Here is a 20,009-nt window from a genome sequence, read left to right on the forward strand (position 1 = left end):
TATGATTAAAAGAATTTTTTTTGTTAAGATTTATTTGGTAGAATAGAAAAAGTAAATAAAAGATGAGATGGTAAAAATAGAAAATGTATTAGTTTAAGAGATATTTATTTTCATCTTCTAGAAATAAAAGACAAAGAAAGTAGTGAAATATTTTTTTTATAATAATTTTCTCTTTCAATTTATATTCAATGAAAAGTAAAACTTACTCAAATTAATAATTTTTAATTAACGATAAATAAAATATTAAAAAAAAGTGTCAGATAAATAAAGTGTCGCTAACCTTCCTAATAATATCATTGAATGCGGTAGACATGTTTCATAATAAAAATTCCAAATAAAAAGGATTTGAAAAGAAAATCCACGTATTGCCTTTTGGCTTAAAAACGAGATTGATATTTGAGTCTTTTTGTTTGCGAGCCGTCAACGATGGGAGATCAGAATCAGACAAGAATCTCGTATTCTACGATGTCGCCACGTGCTAGAATCCTCCGGTTGGTGTCAGAGTGAAAAGATAAAAAAATAAAATAAAAACGCGAAGGAAAAAATATTGAGCGGGTGAGAGAGAGAGAGTGTTGGTAAAGGACCACATGCGTGTCAGAAAAGGAACAAGTTTCGACCTACCGTGCGTCCTTCCGATTGGTCCACGTGTTGGATCAGAAAAGAAGGTACCCACGTGCCAGAATCATAGGTTGGGAGCGGTACGATGAAGGGCTGGGATTGCATCTGGGTATTAAATGGTTCGACGTCATTCCAACTGTATATGTCGGGTGGTGCCCGTGACGGTGACGGGCAGGTTGTGTGGCCCCCAGGTGACTGCCCCGTTGCCCCTCTTCAAAAGCTTCTCCTCCAACGCCATTTCAACCGATCCTGCGTTTCATCTCATATACTACTAACACCCTCAGAACCGTTCCCCACTTGCTTTTCAATTTTCTTTTTTTGCCCTTTTCGCCGCCCTCAAAGAGTTCAAGGATTTATACAATTAATAGTTTTTTAATTTGGAATGGCTGGAATTTGCTGTGGAGTTGTTGGAGAATCCGGAGAGACTTCTTCCTCTTCAATCGAACCCACCTCGCGCCCCTCCGCTCGCCGGAGTTTGGACCTTTTGCCTTTGAGATACATAGCTGCTGACGTGTCAGTCCCGGCGCCGGAGAACAGCCGGAAGCGCCAGAAGCTGGATCGGTGCGTTTCTTCCGCAAGGGAGTGCGAAAACGCGGTTCAGAGTTCCAAATCGAAGGTAGCTAAGGCTGTTCGGAATCGTTCTTCCAAGATTCTTACGTTGGACTCGACAAGTCCAACAGTTTACGAGGGGTGTCTGAGGTATGGGGTAACGTCCGTTTGTGGAAGGCGGAGAGACATGGAAGACGCCGTTTCGGTCCGTCCATCGTTTTGCCAGGAAAATTTATCTCAAGATGATAAGAAAGAGTTTCATTTCTTCGCTGTCTTCGACGGCCACGGATGCTCACATGTAAATAAATTGAATTATAAATTCAAATTACTAATCCTTTTATTTTACTCCGATCTGGTTTTTTAATTAGTTTTTTTTTTCTTCTTTCTATAGGTGGCGACTATGTGTAAGGAGAGGTTACACGAAATAGTGAAGGAAGAGATTCACAAAGCGAAGGAGAATTTGGAATGGGAATCAACGATGAAGAAGTGTTTCGCGCGCATGGACGAAGAGGTTCTCAGGTGGAGCCAGAACAACGAGACTCCAAATTGCAGGTGCGAGCTTCAAACCCCGCACTGCGACGCCGTAGGCTCCACCGCTGTCGTCGCCGTCGTCACGCCAGAGAAAATCATCGTCGCCAACTGCGGCGATTCACGCGCCGTGCTTTGTCGCAACAAGGTAGCCGTCCCACTCTCCGACGATCACAAGGTAATAATAATAATTAAGAGTTTTCTTATTTCTTTTGTTTATAGGTTTGGGATCTGAATTGATATGGTTGGCGCGTTCTTGACACGCGCGAATGATTTGGGTTGATTGTGGTGGCTCCACTAACGGGTAGTGGAGGATAAAAAGTTGGTTCGTTTGTGTGGTCATGTGCACTAACTTTTTTGGTTCGGTTTTTGGTTTTGAGCAGCCGGACCGGCCCGACGAGTTGCTTCGGATCCAAGCCGCGGGAGGGCGCGTGATATATTGGGACCGGCCTAGAGTGCTTGGAGTGTTGGCTATGTCCAGAGCCATAGGTGAGTAATCCACAAACTTTTTTTTTTCTTTTAAAATACACGCGCGGCGTATTATAGCAGAGTGGACGGTTCTGGATTATTAATGTTGTGGTCGTGTTGTGCAGGGGACAATTATCTGAAACCGTATGTAATTTCGGAACCGGAGGTAACGGTAACGGAGCGGAGTGACAAGGATGAGTGTTTGATACTAGGGAGCGATGGGCTTTGGGACACGGTGCAGAACGACACCGCATGTAAGGTGGTGCGGATGTGTCTGAACGCGCAGAAGCCGGCGTCTCCGGTGAAGGAGATGGCGGTGGACTGCTCCGACAAGTCGTGCTCCGACGCCTCCATTCTTCTGACCAAATTGGCGTTGGTGAGGCAAAGCTCCGACAATGTTAGCGTGGTGGTGGTTGATTTGTGGAGAGACCAATCAATGGCAACAACAAAAGGAATTAATTAATTAAATTTTTAAAAAATGCTAATCAACCGCCCCAAACCTAAAATGGGAACTGTGCGTGGACACCCTTTGATTTTGTGGAATTTTGTTATTGACAAAAAAAGGGAAGAAAAATGAAGGGTGTTTACGTAGTGCTGATTCCATGTGATTGTAATTAAAATAGTAGGGTGAAATTTGTAATTTTCAGGATATTATCAACGAACCTTGGGAAATTTTAAGAGTAGTGTGTGAACCAAGAGGTAAATCAGGCTCTTGAGGCATCGTTGTTTTGGTTGTAATTAGATATATAATTGAAATTGAAATCAGCTTGGATCTATAATGTCGCCAATTTTGTTGTTTGGTTTCCATTTAAGAGGGAGGGGATGGACGTTTTTACTGTGGGGGGATCATTCAAGGGGATGAGAAAATATGAAATATGGGGCTTTACCCGAATGTTAAGAACCTAACACTTCTATTACGGTTTGTCTGTCATCCATGGTTATAAAAAATACGTCTATTGATACTTATAAAAGTAATTACATATAACATAGTGATGGGTTCAATTTGCGTTTTTATTTGGCAAGATTTATATAAAATTTCAGTTACTTTTAATTTAACAAAGAAAAATTAACGTTGTTTGGTATATAAAAAAGGCATTTTACTCTTATACTACTACCAGAATAGTTTAATAATATTACGTTTTGACACTCAACATCAATCAATTGATATTTTGAAAATAACAATTTCAGTACTCATAAAGCTGTTGGCAATGGTTGTGCTTTGTAGAATGTTGAAAAATCAAGCCATACATACGAAATTACGATTTACGAATGATTGACATGGAATAAAAAACATTCATCTCTCATCGTTCTGCACAAATATAACTAACTGTGATGCTTCTATAATCTGAACTTGCCTCTGCATTTATTATCTGCTTACAAGTAGAGATGTAGATTTTAATAGCAGTCTTGTTGATCCAGTTACATTTTGTATTTTGACTGACTTTGGTACCTCGTCAGTTCTAACCACAAGACTATCACTTGGATTAAGAAAGAAGTTGAGATCTTCAAACTATGATTATAGTTGGTCTTTTGGTTCTTTTTTTAGAGTTATGCATTGAGAATCACCACTTGCAGTTCATAAAAATTGTGAGCAATTGGGCTAGAGCACAACGAGTAGGATGAAAACGATTGTATTAATATGATGGCTTTTTTTTTTATAACAGATTTCAAGTAGTAGACCAATTTCAATGTGGTACCTTTGAAATCCATGTGAAGGACCTAGCGATTTTATAGTACTGTGACTCTGAGCATATTTAACATAGAAACCAAACTATTCAAACGGGCAGTTACAGATATTGATGCTGAACTTGTCCATGTTTATATAAATCATCTTCCTGCTATTATATTCTATTGCTGGAATTTATACGGTTGCTCAAAATGCCCCGTGCATAGCGAAGATGTTATAACAATTAAACAGAAACGTTTGAGGAAAACTGAATGAAAGGAGTACATGAGAAAGATCTTTAAAAGAAAATTGGAAAATGCTTCAAGAAAGTCACATGGCATTTCGTTTGGATCAGATGAAATTGCTAAACGACTCAGTTAAGGGACAAGTTAGCCTTCAAGTCACAACTTGGGAATGTTGGTGCCCATCTAACCGTGCCAGTCTGAAGTGTTTTCTGCGCTTTCATTGTACTTATGCATTGAAAATTGAGGTTAACCTAAACACAAGTACAAATAAATAGAAATAGTTTTTCAAGTAATCCAAAATTGATGTTGTATACTTCATTCTTTTCAGCAACTAGGTAAGCATAAAGAAAAGTCACTGAAAATATTTCAGTCTACTCTATTTTCTCAACTTTAACAACATGATGGGAATTGAATAATGCTGAACCATCTAAAGACTTGTCAAAATCACTCATACAAAAGTACACAATACTATGGCCTCAACGGAAAAGGAAGATGTCTCAAACTCATGCACCAATTTCACCATCCAAAATTGCATGCCTAGTTAAAACAATCTCTTTAACAAGATTTCTGTAAGTGAATGGTCTAACAACCGCTCGCAAAAATAGCTCTGGAGGAATTTTGCTCTTCTTATTCCTTTTTCTCCATGGACCAACCCCAATATACTTCCACTCTTCTTGACTGACCTTTGCTTGCTTGCCTCTCAAGTCAGTTTCATCTCCATCTACTGAGTGCGCTGTTTCTTCCTCTTCTTTGTTCATCATAAATTGCTTCTTACTCAACTTCTTATTGAACTCAAGAGTCTTCTTTGCCAGATTTTCCATTGCTTCTCCACTACTTAATGCCTTTTGAAACTCCTCGTTCCAGTTAAAGTCCTTCTCATCCTCATCTGAAAGTGTATCCTCTTCCATGGCATGAAATTTTCCGTCTTTGCTTTCTTCCATGTCCATGACTAGATCTTGGTCTTCGTCACCATAATCATCAATCAAATCCTCTTCATCCTCATCCTCATCAGTAATGTTAGCATCACCATCACTGCCTTCATCCTCAATCCAATCTAGAATCTCAGTTTCGTCGGGATCATCAAAAGTAGCATCATCTTCTTCATCAGGAGCATCACAACCCAGCTCCATCTCATCCAACTTAGCCTTCCACTCTTTAGTATATGGATGTAACAATTCCACTGGATGATTCAACAGAAACTCCAAGCATTTTGACATTTTCTCATCACTCAATTTCTGATATGCATTCACCACATCATTGACAAGTGCCTTTTGATTTACCTTCACAATCTTACACAATCCACCAAAATAAGTACACAACTCAACACTACCATCATCATTCTCTAACTCAAAAAGAAAATCCTGTTCTGTTTTAGGATTAAGAAATGGAATTATTGGCTTGAAAAAGTCATCCTGTGGCTCAAACCTACACTGGAAGACTGGCTTCTTCACATATACAATATCAGGTCTCATCCATGCAGCACATTGCCCTATCGATGACCTAGCCTTGTTCCCAAGTCTGCCCATCAAATTCCACTAATCTAATCTCTGCTTGCCAGCTTCAAGTACTACTTCGCTAACTAACGTCCATTGCTGCCAAGGAAGCTCTGAAATTTTCCATCTTGGGTGCCTTACAAATACACAAAAATACTTTAATTTACTTTGATCCGGCCGCTTCAATTTTTCCCCATACTCTTCAGCCATTTCACCTTGTTCAATCTGCTCCCACTCCTCATGGTCCTTCACTTCACTGATTATTGTCACACACTCATCGGAGAACCGACCCCGAACTGGCTCGCCAACAACAACTCCACGCCAAGAGTAGGTCCATATTGACCATACTTGTACCAATCATACGGATGACGTAAATTTGGATCATCCTTCTCCATGAACCGGACCATTCGATCATAGCCAAGGCCAATTTGTTGGAGCTCATCCTCAGTGAAGTTATCGGGATAGTTTCCACCTCCCTTCGGGTTTTTCAGCATACTTCTTGCTTCTTGCCCTGTCATTGCGCTTCAACCGTCTCCAGAACTCGGCATTGCCTTCAATTCGACCGCTGGGTGAGCCATCACCACCGGACTTCTTGCTACGAGCAGCGTAAGACCTGAGGTCCCTTGTGCACCGTGAATTCCGCCCCAAAATTGAGAATTCACTAATTGGTTTATGGCTTTGGGAGAATGAAACAACTGCAAAGCGTTTCTGTGATCGGAATTTTAGGTTTAGGGTTTTTTGAAAAGGTTTAAGAGGAGAAAATTGAAGGTAAGTTGAAGATGGATTGAGTGTTGTTGGCAAGAATTCACTTCTAAAATGCATGAGGTCCATCTCAAAAAGCATTCGCTACCATCAACTAAACACCTAAACAATATCAACACAAATTAGTGTTTCACACTTGAAAAAGCGATAAATGTTACTCATCCAAACAATATCAGCACAAATTCAGTGTTTCAAGCTTAAAAAACTAAAATCATTACTCCTGGGTTGGCACATAAAGTATGAAAAATTGGCAAATTTAATCAACAAACTTAAATTAAAAAGAAGAAGGAAGAAATGTAATCAGAAAAAGGATCGTCTCCCCCAGCCGTTCAATTCTACTGCTATATGTAAACAAATGGATAAAACTCAGAAAATTCAACCCGTACCGTACTACACAGTGAAATTAAGTAAAAAGAGATTTTTTTTTTTGCAAAAACAAAAATGAAAAGTGGGGGTCAGCGGCGTAGAAGAAGTAGTACAGAGAGTGTACCATAATGTATAAGATTAAACTCACTGAGCGAGAGAAAGATAGTGAAAAACGAAGAAGGCGGCGTCGAAGTGTTTTGTTGCTACTAAACTAGAATGCTGAACAGGGCATCGGAACATGAAAAATTTTAAAAGATAAATAATAATAATAATTGTAAAAAATGATTTTTTTTATCAATTATAACATAATTTATTTTAAAGAATTGTTGTAGTTAAAATAAATAATTTATTATCTAAAACAGTTCTAATCAAAACAAACTTATACTAAATAAATTGTAGTTCTGCCACAACAGTTTGCTTTTGGTATTCCAGTCTTAAATAAATGCCTTTTATTCTTTTATTAAGTAAATAGTCAAAATTCTCAAATTATTCTAAAAAATACAGACGAGATTGTATTATATAAAACACATGATTATTTTAAACTAAAAATGTGATAAATAAATAAATAAATATGATAAATAGTTTTTGGTTCATGTCAAATATAAAACATAATACAATAATATCATCTAATTTGTTGTCTGAGATGTACTTAAAATTGAATAGAATTAAAATATATATTACTCTTATCTTACTAATACATCTTATCTTAGTCTAACATCTTAGTCACCAGAAGAGTCTTACCATATGAGTAATTATTCAAATCATTTATTTATAACTTCAACTAATGTTTAGCCGATCCTTTAAAAAAATAAAAAACTATTGTCCAACACACGTTTGTCTATAATTTATTAAATACAATAACGACACTTAGTTAGGTGCATGTAAATAGTAAGGGAAAACATAATGATCCAAAATCACTTGATAATTTCTTCTTAATTGTATTAAGCCTTTTCATGTACCTTTAATTTTTTCTCTATTGTATAAGTCATAATTGTAAAATATTCACGATGATTAATCTTCATAAAAAAAAATATAATTGATCATTTTTAATGAAATCTTTCTTCTTAATCATTTTTTTTCCATTTCCATTCACAAGAAATAGTCAATTTAAATACAAAAATGTTTATATTACACTGAACAATATTTTTTTCTTTTAAATTCTATTTAAATTTATTAAATTATACCTCTTTCATGATTTTAAATATTTCTAGTATTTTTTTTTACTTTCTAGTATACTCCTTATTTTTAAAAAACTTAAAAGCAACCCGCCCACCTTTGGTAATAAATGAAAATCGTGAAGCCTTGCCACACTTACTCTGTAAATAGCGTATTTTTCAACAAAAAGGAATAAATGCCCATCTTTTTGGTGTTACATTAGGATATTTAAAAAAAAAAAAAAAAACTTTTTCAGAAGATTTTAAATTAGGCCTTAAAATTCTTTTTTAGAACATGAAATAAAATCTTTTGTTGTCTAGAAAAAGAAAAAACATATCATGAAGTTGCATCACTTGCATGTCTGAGTTTAGCCAACGCAACTAGTTGCTTTGACGTCTGGAAGCATCGGAACTAGTACTAACAGAAAATCAAACATGTACATAGTATGCAATTCGATGAGGATGTGAGTAATGCATGAAACAAATTACGATTGGTTACAACAAACTAGTAAATAAGAAGCCATGGATTTATGATTATCCACGCTTATTTTCATAGCAAGTTTTCATAAAGTTAAAAAAACACTCAACAGATCTAGGAGTGAAATGGAGAAATCCCCAGTCACGAGAGATGGTGAGAAACAGAGTAGTTACCCGTTTTGATAATAATATCAAAATCCAGAGAAAGCCCGTTTAACTTAAATATGCCAGATGTTCGGCCTAAAAACTTTGTGATATGCAAATAAATTGATTTTATAAACAAGTTAAATGATGCACCCTCTATACCTACCCCATCTGCTCTGGCGATCTGATGTCAAGAACCAGCAGACAAAAACAAGAAAGTGTGATATTTACACTTGCATCGTCCTCCTATTCTTCTCTTCTAAAATGAGTGTGACCCTATTCTGTTGATTTCCCCATTGAAGAGATAAAAAACAAGTGAGCGAGTTTGCATTAACGAAGGCGCTTATCACAAACCAAGACCCTATAACTTGCACGAGGACCCTCAGCTGTATCTTGCAGTGACATTTGCCAGCCCATAGCCTTGCCAATCTCCATAAGCTCATCCATGATGGCAAGAGTATCACGGATGTATGCCCGTCCACCAGGCCTTAGTATTCGATCCATCTCAAGCATAATTGATGACAAATTGCATCTGACAAGAAAAAAAAATGCAACAATAGTATAATTTTCCGCAAAAGCACCAACAAGTTACAACATACAAAACCAAACACACAGTAAGCTTGAACAAGTTAGTTATGTGCAATAAGCATAGATGGAGTCATAATACATGGTCTAAACGAACAATGAAGTATGAAAATACAAATATAACTTATTTGTAGATGGACAAATTTTAGATGTATATTACTAAGGCATAACTGCATAAGTGTCTGAATTTAATGGCATCAGTATCTGCTTAATAGATTACTATGGCAAGGAAGGATGAGTAACAGATCGGATATTCAATCCATTTTACTCTGCTTAAGAGAAATAATATGTAGAGTAGAGGTATGCTTCCTATTCCTATGGACAACAGATCAAAAACAAAAATGAACGAACAGAAAAAGAGGTAAAAATCTGTCGAGCCATCTCACAGGTCAACCTGACATATTTTAAATATACCACTCATTTTTCATTTTTATCAATGCAAACACAAAATTACCCAGAAAAAGATAGAAGAGAGACAAGTGGAGAAAGTGTACCTTTTCTTCTCAACAGAAAGCAGATTTGCAGCATGCAGTAAATCATAGGTTCTCGGGTAGGTGTCAAATGGTTCACACCTGAATTAGAAATCATAGAGAAATATTACAACATTCTGACACGTTCACAAAATATTGGTACAGGTCATTTAGTATGTGTTTAATAAAATAAGCTCAATAAAATACCAGTCATGCATAACTCCAATCAGCCCACGGTCATATATGACAGGCAAGGTATTTGGACCACTAACAGGAACCACATTCATAACCCAACTGTCCATACTCTGATCAATCAATGCAGCTGCAAATCTGCAAAGCACTCAAATATATTAAAAATACTAATCAGAAAATCCCAAATTCATATTATAACAAGAAAGGGAATAGGATAAAGACAATACCCTCCAAAACCAGCTCTCATGTCCATAACATTTCTTAATCTCATCTTCTTCCAGCGTAAAACACGTACATAGCCTCCTATTATCTCACCCCAATATTTTGATTCTGCCCTAAAAAGCTCATTTCTGGATATGAAAGCATCAAATTTTATGCTTTGAAGCCTATCAGGTGGTGTATGCAAGCGTGCCGGCCATCGAGCAACATTTGCTCCATATCCATTCTCAGGCAATTGAGAGATGCATGATTTTAGATTAACATACCTAAATCAATCAAGCAAATAATGAAATCACCAATATTGGGGCTTGTAATTTTTTGATAAAACACTGATGCATGATAAGCTATCATGATTCCTGAAGCTTGACCCAAATTGTTCAATTATTAAAAATGATATAACTTATCATTAGGTTTTATTTTTCAATGGTGGGCAAAATGTTAAGGGTCCCTAATTTCAGTGCATGCTTTGGTAATTCACCTAAAAGGTAAACATTTTAAAGGAAATATATATTGAAAATAAATAAAAAATATTCATATAAATGCCTCAGTGAATTGTTGATCATGAACTTCTAGCTAGTGCAAAGTCTTCTCTATATTTAGTTTACCATCAAAACAAAATTTCAATTTATTTCCCTATAACCCAAAATAAAAATTGTAGTTCCTAATCTGAGAAGCTTTACCGCATAAGATGATGATAGTATGGAAATTTACATATGATCAATCTGTCATGGCATTAATCATATAATCATCTGTAAATCAGGAAGGCCAGAACACAATACCAAACATTGTCGAGGTCATCACTTGGGTCACACAGTGGTGGTTGAGTTCCTGCCTCACGGTTTAGATAGCAGCTATTGTCAGAAGGTTTCTGCCATATTGCGACATACCCATCTTTTTTCAATAACTTCCAGCATAGACGATTAGTAAGATTAAGCATCTCTGAAGATAACAAACAATTTGAAGGGTACACCATGTTAGAAAATGTTAACATTAATACCAAGGTACAAAACTAAGCGCAATCCTATTAACTACAGCTGAAAACTTAAATTAATTTATGAATGGAAATCAAGTTGAATGATACCTTTCCATTGTTCTTCTAAAACTTCCTCGTGTTTATAAACCGGTTGGGCAGCCCAAACAAAGTACCCTCCCGCCCTCAGCATCCTATTAACTTCAAGCAGCAAAATACCATCTGCACCACAAGTAAAAAACATACACAATAACTAGCTATTATTTTTCTCAGTAGGGAGAAAACTTATAACTAAATTCAACATGCACTCCCACTGGTCAATTAGCTGCTAGAGATCATACCATCTCGAGTCCAATTAATTCTACAGCGTGAACAATGTATCAAGTCAAAAGCTTGACTTGGATATAATAAACACCTAGTTGAAAATGCAGCCACCATTGCCGGCACACCACGCTCAAGAGCAAACTGGATCTGATTCTCATGAACATCCTTGGGAGCAACAGACATGGTTATGACATTTCGAGACAACAAGTATGCGCCAAAACTAGCTACACCACAGCCAACATCAAGAGCAACTCTTATATTTTGCCCAAACTTAATATCAGGAACCATCTACAAAACCATGACATAAAAACACCAGAATCATCAAAGAAGATGCACCTACACTTTCCTTAAAAGCAAAACCAAAGCATATAATATATACCAACCTCAGAAATATGGTCCAAGTATTGATCTGCTCCATGTATAAATTGCGTACCACCCCCAGGAAACCTAAACTTATCCTTGCCTCTGGTAATCCAGTTTTGACCCCCTTTATCTTCAACAAGACGAGGGTGAGGAACATTATTGTACCAAACCTACAAGAGCAAAACATAACAATAATAACATTACATTGAGAAACCAATGTACTAGCATCCCCACCCCACCAAAACAGAAAATCGAGTAAATTCTAAAATTTAGTCATAAAAATGTTACTTATTTAAGTGCATGCCTAGGAACCACTCTTTTTTTTTTTTTTAATAGAAAATAATCCTTTTAGTTTTTTCAAAAACTTTCTCAAAAAATCGAATATAAAATAAGAGTTTAATTTATATAGTGCCAATAAAAAATATTTGTATGGAGAGTGCCCTTGATACATTATTTAAGGAACTAAGAAAAGAAAGTGTTAATTGTGCAGATCATTGGAGAGCATTAAAAAAGTAATGGAAAGTGCAATCCCAATAAAAAGCTTTCTGATTGATTGACATTAGAATCCAATTAAAATAAGATAAGTGGTGATTTAAATGATGGTTTAAAGTTTATAGGATGACAATGCATGGAAATTAAACACGTAAAATTAAAAACAGTAAAGCATTGGCAGTAGTAGCAGTAGTTAATACATAAAGTGATTCAAACAAAGACGCACTAAATTAGTAGTAGTAGTTAGTTCCCAATGGATGAAATTGGTACCTCATCGCGGCTTCTGGGCCACGGAATAGGGGGACGGTATCCTTTAGGCCGCGGAACCAAGCAATTGAGTCGTTTCCCCTGTTCCGGACAATGCCTCTCGAAATTCTCCCCTCTCTGCGTCGACTTGAGTTTCCGAATGGCGTCGGCGTTGTCCAAACACGGTATATGCTCGCTCATGCTCCGCGGACAGATCCCGAACTTACTCACAGCGATTCTGGGAGAAGAGACGGAATCCTCGACGACGGTGTCGTTTCCCCAGTCTTCCGGTACTCCTTCCTCGAAGTGCCCGATCTCGAAGTCGTCGGACATGGTGCCGTTGTCGTTGAGGATCCCGAAGCGCTTGATCGTGTCGAGAAGCTCCGGCGGAGGGGGAGGTTGTTGGGAGGGGTTTGTTTTGGGGGTCTGGGCTTCGATTAGGGCGTTGACGTTGAAGAATTGGTTGAAGTTGGGGGATATGGTGACCTCGGCGGACGTGGTGGTGGTGGCGGCGGTGGTGGCGGAGAAGAAGATGAGCTGCTGGGAGGAGCTGTCGGAGAAGTGTTTGCCCACGAAAAAGAAAGTGACGAAGAGGAAGAAGAGTCCCATCTTGAGGAAATCGGCATTGCTGGAGACGGAGGCCTTCATGGTGGTTCGATTCGAATAAACTGAAACGCTATGGTTTCGAAGAAGAAAGTGATGAAATTGTGTGGTAGACTGATAGTGATGATAAACAATAAGAGTACCAATAATAAATGGGCGGCTGGGAACGAAAAAAGGTGAAATTTGTTTATGGTGAAAGAGTTGTAGTCAATTTAAATATAGATTCTCACTATGAAAATATCATTTATTCAACTATCACATTATTTATAATTTTTTTATTATACAGTTTATAGTGTTTTATACTCATATTTTTTTTAATTTATCATTTTTAATCTTTATCTTTAAAATAATTTTTAAAAATTTTATCTTTAAATTATCAATAATTTAATTTATTATCTTTTATCCTTATCTTTAAATTAAATTTCAATAATTTTATCCTTAAATTACCAATAACTAAAAATTATGATATATCATAATTTAAATTATTTATTATAAATTTAATATATAATTTATATATTCAAAAATATTATCATCAATTTTAATTATATAAAATTAAATACTTATCATATATCATGATTCATACATAGACTTAAAATCCTAATATGAATATGTTATTATCTTCAAAATCAAAGTATATTCTATTTTATTTTAAGATCAAATTTTATTATTTTAGAGTATTATTTTTATAACATCATTGTAATCTTTAAATTCAAATCAAATTCAATATTAATTTTAAATTTTTAAATGATTTTGATTTAATTTAAGTCCAATTTATTTTTATAATATTTTTGTACAATAAAGTGATTTTAATTTATATAATTAAATAATTGTGTATAAAAATATTTTTTTACAGTACATTTGTCAAAATTAAAATACTTAGTTATGAAATTGCTTTAATAAAATAACATTTACATGACAATATTTATTACATCACTTTTATTTCTTTTGACACATTTTCTTTTGTGTTTGTTTCCTAATAATTTTTTATTTGTGATTTGTTGGAACTAAAATAAAATTTTTTAATTTATTAAAAAACAAACACAAAATTTATTAATTTATTAGAGAGTAAAATAAAATATCAAGGACCAAAGATAAAATTATTATTTTACTAGAGACTCAAAATAAAGTAAAAATTTATTAGGGAGCAAAAACATAAATTGAGTATTTATTGATAATAAAAAATATATTTAAGCCTTGTTCTTTTATCAATTATATCCTTACTTGTTCTCTTATCTTCAATTAATTTATACATATATTGTGGAGTGGAAAGAGAAAGAAGTGAAATAGGAAACTTCACCACTATTTTATTATATGAAGAAAAAAAATAAATTGTATTTATTGGTTTCATGCACGCAGAAACACATATGAATGCACATCTATAATTTTCATAGTTGCCTGGTGATTTTAAATTCAACATAACCTTATGCCATCATTTAAATTATGTATCATAAATATAAATAGGCTCTCATCAATGTGGTACTTAGGTTCTTCTTAAATTTTTTAGACATTCAAAATAAAGAATCAACTTTTTGATAAATTTAGGAGGTTAAAATCCATCAAGTTTTAATCAACCAAGTAGCATCTCTAGCCTGGTATCTATCCAAATGAAAAGGAAGTTAGATAAGTGGGAAAATCTTTCACATTATTCGTCCAATTATGATATCATAAAAGGTTTTAATTAGGCATCGTTGCTCAATGTTTTTTCCATCTCTAATTAACTTGACTTCGTACAACATAAATTCAAGTATGATTATAAATCTCATCTAAAGAATACCCAAGATGACTTGGATTGACATAACAATGTTCTTTTGTCTCCAAATTATAGACATCATAATGTGTTCGAAATTCAACAGTCATCCTACACAATCCCTTGTGAAAAAAACAAGAGATGTTCAATAACAATATTTGTTTGTTTATGGCATTAGTATTGACATTGGTGGTGGATGCTTAGCTTTTGGCATCAGTATGGCAACAAGTATCAACATGGGGTGTAATGATGAACAACAACATCAATTGAAAAAACATTGTAAGGGCACGAAAGCGAAACTCCATATAAATAAAAGATATCTCTCAATTCATCTTAAACCAATTATTATTCATCTATCATTATACTTGCAGGCACTCGCACACACATGCACATCTATAACTTTATTAGTTGTCTTACGTCATACAACATGAACAACTATAAGTGGGTTCTTGAATTTTATGTCATTTTAAAAAAATGTATTATTTATTGATTTCCTCAGAGAGCGGCATCATTTATTCATACTTGATTTTAAAGAACATTTTTTCTTTATGAATAAATTCATCAATAATAAATGTTAAAAATTATAGAATTTGATCGAAATTATCACATTTTTTCTATTTTCATTTCTATTTAAATTTAATTTTCTATAATCAATTAATTCCTTCTCTCATTTTTTTTAGTTTTTCACAAGTACTCTCTTTAAAAGAAATTAGGTTGAGAAAAACAATCAAACACTAAATATAAACATCTTTTTTGTGATATAATCCTCTGTTTGATAAAAGTGTTACACATTTAATTATTATGAAGATGTGGATTCTGATATAAAATTGATGAAGGGAAAAAAGATTTAGACTAGAGTATATATTTTAGTAAAGGAGTTGGTGTGGACACAAATAGATCCCCTCACACAAAATAAATCAAAATTGAAATGTTTGGTTATTATAATGAAAATTGATAAGGACAAAGAAAAAACAACTGATATAGAATTCCAATCTATAAACACTATAATTTAAATGTAAAAGTAACATCTGATAAAAGGACCAAAGGTTAATACAACTTGAAGTAGAGGAGGAAGGAAAACCTTTCAAAATGCATGTTTTCTTATAAGACTGCAAAGTTAAACTAACAAAGGTTATGACAGTTATATCTGGAGTCGGCTTACAAAAAAACTAGGCCTAACCTTGATGCTTTAATGACATCACTTAATTTCTACTATTTTTTCTTTGGTTAAGTAGGAAAAAAATAACAAATGAATTACTTTTTACTTTGTTTATATATTTTGTTAAATAGGAAAAGATTGGTGTTTATTAGTGTTTAAAAGTCATTTGGCAAGGAATTACACAATAAAAAAATTTAAATGTTACCTTTTCTATTTAATATTTTTTATAATATGAAGTTATTATAATTTAAAAACATTCAATATAGAATTTAATCAAAAGATGAAAAAAGACAATGTAGCTCTTTATTTGTAATAACTCGTTCATATTTAATTTTGGTATTCGGTATTTAAAAGAGCTACAAAGGGAAAAAAGTGACGGAGACACTATCAACTATCAGCATAAGGTAAGATGATTTTATAAGAGACATGCATGAGTTTTGATTGGTGCATTGGATAGATCCACCCGTGTTTAATATTGAATTGAAAGTGAAAAGACAAAATACAATAAATAAAAAGATGAGTAACTTGTGAGTGTCCAACAAAACATCTCTTATTCTTTATTGTGTTTTCCTTGTGTGAGGGCCACATATCCCTTCTTGTATACCCCACTAGAATTTGTCTCACTGAATTAAATAAAATGTTTTTTGTTAATAAACTTATCATGTACACGTCAAAGTCATTGATTAAGTCAAACCTTAACGTTTGATTCTTCACAAAAAAATATGAATCAAATTCCTAACAATACCTCGGTGTGATTCTTGTTGAAGCATATGCTCGGGAGGGTGCAGGGCGGATGATTTCAAAATAGATTACCCATTCATTCGATAGAGTAGATCACCAAGATTTCGTAATTCATTATCGAACTTATTCCAATTCAATAAGAGATGTTAATATTATGTCTTGAATAGGACTTGAACCTCCACGCTCTCTAGCACGGGATTTTGAGTCTCGCATGTCTATCATTTCACCACCAAGACATCTTGAAAGTCAATTGTATTCTCTGAATATGATATCTATAGTGTGATGTATGGAATATATGACAAAGGTAGAATGTTAAAGTATTTTTGTTGATTGATAATGTCATATAGGCCCGAGGTTATTTCTACAAGAGAGAGATAACATCTATGAAAAGTCAATCCCGACCCCTTTTAGTTATATATACATTTTATTACAAGCTTTATAACTAAATAAGAACAAAATTTACTATCTTTCGAATTTTGATTTTTTTGAAACCCATTTAGATGAAAGAAGTAAATAATAAATTAATAAAATTATTTCTATCATATTATATTAAATACAATATTGATTATTTAAGTAATATATACTCATCAAGGTGAAACATTTGATGAATTTAAAGTTGAATATGTCTTTATTAGGTTCAATTTTTCTCATACTAAATATAGATCAAGAAAAAAAAAGTTAACATCATCAAATATAGATAATTGATGAAATAAATTTATTTCCAAAATAAATTAAAATAATATATATATATATATATATATATATATATATATATATATATATTATTTGAGTTCTTAACAAAATAAATTCATATGATCCTTTTTATAATAAGCAAATAACTAATTCATTAAAACCAATAAAAATAATTAAATGTTAATTTTAATTAATGATGTCTTAAATTTTATTTTTATGTTAGGATTATTATGGACCAAATACTCTTTTCAGACTCAATCATTAGCTACAAAATAAATAAATGAATTAGTAGAATCAAATATAAGTAAATTAAAATCACTTTATTATACAAAAATATTATAAAAATAAAGTAGACTTAAATTAAATCAAAGTTATTTAAAAATGTAAATTAATATTAATTTGATTTAAATTTAAAGATTACAGTGATGTTATAAAAATAATATTCTAAAAATAATAAAATTTGATAGAACTTAAAATAAAATAGAATATACTGAGTTTGAAGATAATAACATATTCATAATTAGTATTTTAAGCCTATGCATGAATCATGATACATGATAAGTATTTAATTTTATATAATTAAAATTGATGATAATATTTTTGAATATATAAATTATTTTAAACTTATAATCAATAATTTAAAGTAGGACATATCATATTTTTTAGTTATTGGTAATTTAAGGGGAAAATTATTGAAATTTAGTTGAAAGATAAAAGATGATAAACTAAAGTATTGATAATTTAAGGATAAAATTTTTAAAATTTATTTTAAAAATAAAGATTAAAAAGATAAAAAAATATATAATATATGAAATATGAAGATAAAATACTATAAGCGACATAATAAAAAAACTATGAATAATATGATAGTTCAAACATTGTAGTTGGATAGGGATAATTTATATTTACATTCACTACTACAGTGTCTTCAAATTGTAGACATCATAATATACACAAACTTCAAAGTTCATCCTACACAATCACTTTATTATATCACATTGGTTCATAGATAAATTCATTGTGAATCAAAGTAAAACCTTCACCATCCTTTGATGAAAGTTTGCTTGAGAAGTTTTTATGGAGACTAGATCTTTGAGCTTCAATAAGGTCTTTCAATGGTGATTTTCAGTCATGGAGTTACAGTGGAAGATAAAGGAGAAGAGGTGAGAGGAGGCGTCATCCACTAGAGAATAAGTCATGGAAAGAGAAGCTTCACCACCAAGAGAGTGTATTGGATAAGAAGCTTGGAGAGGAAACTTCAATGAAAGAAGAGAATGAGAGAGAAAAAAGAAAGTGGTGTGAGAATGAAGGAAAGAGAGGGAGAGAAGTTAACTTTGAAGTGAAAAAATTAAGAGATGCTCAATAACAATATTTGTTTTTGGCATCAGTATTGACCACGGTGGTGGATGCTTCACTTTTGGCATCAGTCTGACAACATGTAGCAACGATATATAAATAAAAGATATCTCTCAATTCATCTTAAACCAATCACTATTCATTTATCATTGTAGGTGCACACACTCGCACACACATGTACATTTATAATTTTATTAGTTGTCTTATGTCATACAACATCATTCATAAACCGTCTTCGTTTAGGCATGACATACAACATCGTTCATTTTAAGCATGCTGATTTAGTAAAATTTCTTAGTGAGAAATGTCAGGAATATTACTTTTATGGATATACTTATTTTAATTGAGTGTAATTAAAAAAAAAAGGAATTCTAATTAACCAATAAAAAATATCCACAAGATTGAGTGTTTTTAACACTTTTTTTTCCTATTATGAAGGCAATGCTTCCCTTCATTTTCATGGATAAACTTCATGTAGGCCAATGTACCAAAAAGGCTCAAAAAAGTACTTGTTGAAAATCAACTTATGTGCAAAAGGTGGAGTAGTGAGGAAATAATTTATTGAATTAACCAATTTAGACCTCACAAGTAATAATATACCTTACTAGTTGAATAAAGTAGTATTTATAAACTACATTGAAATTTCTTGTTTATAGATAAGCCTTCAAACACCTTATTGCATTATATGCAGCAAGCTGGCTCAATACTTAGGCCAAAGAAAAGCACCCATAGCAAACTCTCTTTTGTAGGCCAAATCACCATGTGTAGGCAAGCCATATTCCTTGAGGAGTCGATCAAGCTTCCACTCGGGCATGTCCTGATAATCTTTTTGTGTGTATCTTGGGTAGTGTAGAGGCATCTGAAAGAATCCAACACTATTATTCTTTTGTGGGGTTTCCATATTCCTCTGTGCTTTCTCAATAGTTTTTCAAGTAGTTACTTATTGTTAACTACAATTTTTTTTATATATGTACTCAATGCTTTGAGGGAGTGTTAATAAATTAATGTCAGGTTCTATTGGCATGAGGGGTATCACATGAATGGGTTGGTGTACCTTCTCTCATGCATTAAGTTAGCAGCTTTAGTGTTTCATGACAAGTGTGCCCGTGTGCATGGGAGTGAATGAAAAGTTAACAGAAATAATAGAATAAAAGTTGTGTGTAACACTAAACAATTAAGCATTGCATTACAAATGCAACCAAAGGTCTTAACGAATGTTCATAATACAAATAGTGAATATTGGATCATCAATTAGAAGAAGTATGTATTGAGACTAACAATCTATTCTAGTGTGTAGTTGCTGAATTGCATAAAGATTGATGTAGAAATTAAAATGATTTTTATGTATTTCTAAGTAAATTTAATGATTAAAAATAATT

The 20,009-nt window shown here is 33.3% G+C and overlaps 2 protein-coding genes and 1 pseudogene across 2 annotated transcripts; 1 reads left to right on the forward strand and 2 right to left on the reverse strand.

The window, feature by feature from the left end:
- Positions 1-843: 843 nt before the first annotated feature.
- Positions 844-2,942, forward strand: LOC114398573 (protein phosphatase 2C 37-like). The gene is made up of 4 exons (XM_028360758.1): positions 844-1,465; positions 1,559-1,873; positions 2,079-2,184; positions 2,289-2,942. Exons 1-4 carry the CDS (start codon positions 1,001-1,003, stop codon positions 2,624-2,626), a joined length of 1,224 nt encoding a protein of 407 aa, XP_028216559.1. The 5' UTR covers positions 844-1,000; the 3' UTR covers positions 2,627-2,942.
- A 1,413-nt stretch (positions 2,943-4,355) lies between these two features.
- On the reverse strand, positions 4,356-6,911 carry LOC114398567 (annotated as a pseudogene).
- Positions 6,912-8,318: 1,407 nt separating this feature from the next.
- On the reverse strand, positions 8,319-13,104 carry LOC114398558 (probable methyltransferase PMT11). The gene is made up of 9 exons (XM_028360746.1): positions 12,356-13,104; positions 11,614-11,763; positions 11,248-11,518; positions 11,018-11,128; positions 10,716-10,875; positions 9,945-10,202; positions 9,733-9,855; positions 9,550-9,627; positions 8,319-9,002 (listed from the first exon to the last, which is right to left on the reverse strand). The coding sequence occupies exons 1-9, from the start codon at positions 12,977-12,979 to the stop codon at positions 8,801-8,803; spliced, it is 1,977 nt and encodes a 658-aa protein (XP_028216547.1). The 5' UTR covers positions 12,980-13,104; the 3' UTR covers positions 8,319-8,800.
- Between the last annotated feature and the right edge of the window lie 6,905 nt (positions 13,105-20,009).

The sequence above is a fragment of the Glycine soja genome, chromosome 2 (genome assembly GCF_004193775.1).
Source record: "Glycine soja cultivar W05 chromosome 2, ASM419377v2, whole genome shotgun sequence".
In the NCBI taxonomy this organism is placed as follows: Eukaryota; Viridiplantae; Streptophyta; class Magnoliopsida; order Fabales; family Fabaceae; genus Glycine; species Glycine soja.

Bases quoted from the DNA above. Each gene is read 5' to 3' on its own strand.
- LOC114398573 (XM_028360758.1), top strand. From the start codon at position 1,001: ATGGCTGGAATTTGCTGTGGAGTTGTTGGAGAATCCGGAGAGACTTCT. The intron at 1,874-2,078 runs GTAATAATAATA...GGTTTTGAGCAG, and splicing joins CACTCTCCGACGATCACAAG to CCGGACCGGCCCGACGAGTT. The intron at 2,185-2,288 runs GTGAGTAATCCA...CGTGTTGTGCAG, and splicing joins GGCTATGTCCAGAGCCATAG to GGGACAATTATCTGAAACCG.
- LOC114398558 (XM_028360746.1), bottom strand. From the start codon at position 12,979: ATGAAGGCCTCCGTCTCCAGCAATGCCGATTTCCTCAAGATGGGACTC. The intron at 11,519-11,613 runs GTTGGTATATAT...ATGGTTTTGTAG, and splicing joins ACTTGGACCATATTTCTGAG to ATGGTTCCTGATATTAAGTT. The intron at 9,628-9,732 runs GTATTTTATTGA...TTTCTAATTCAG, and splicing joins ATTGGAGTTATGCATGACTG to GTGTGAACCATTTGACACCT.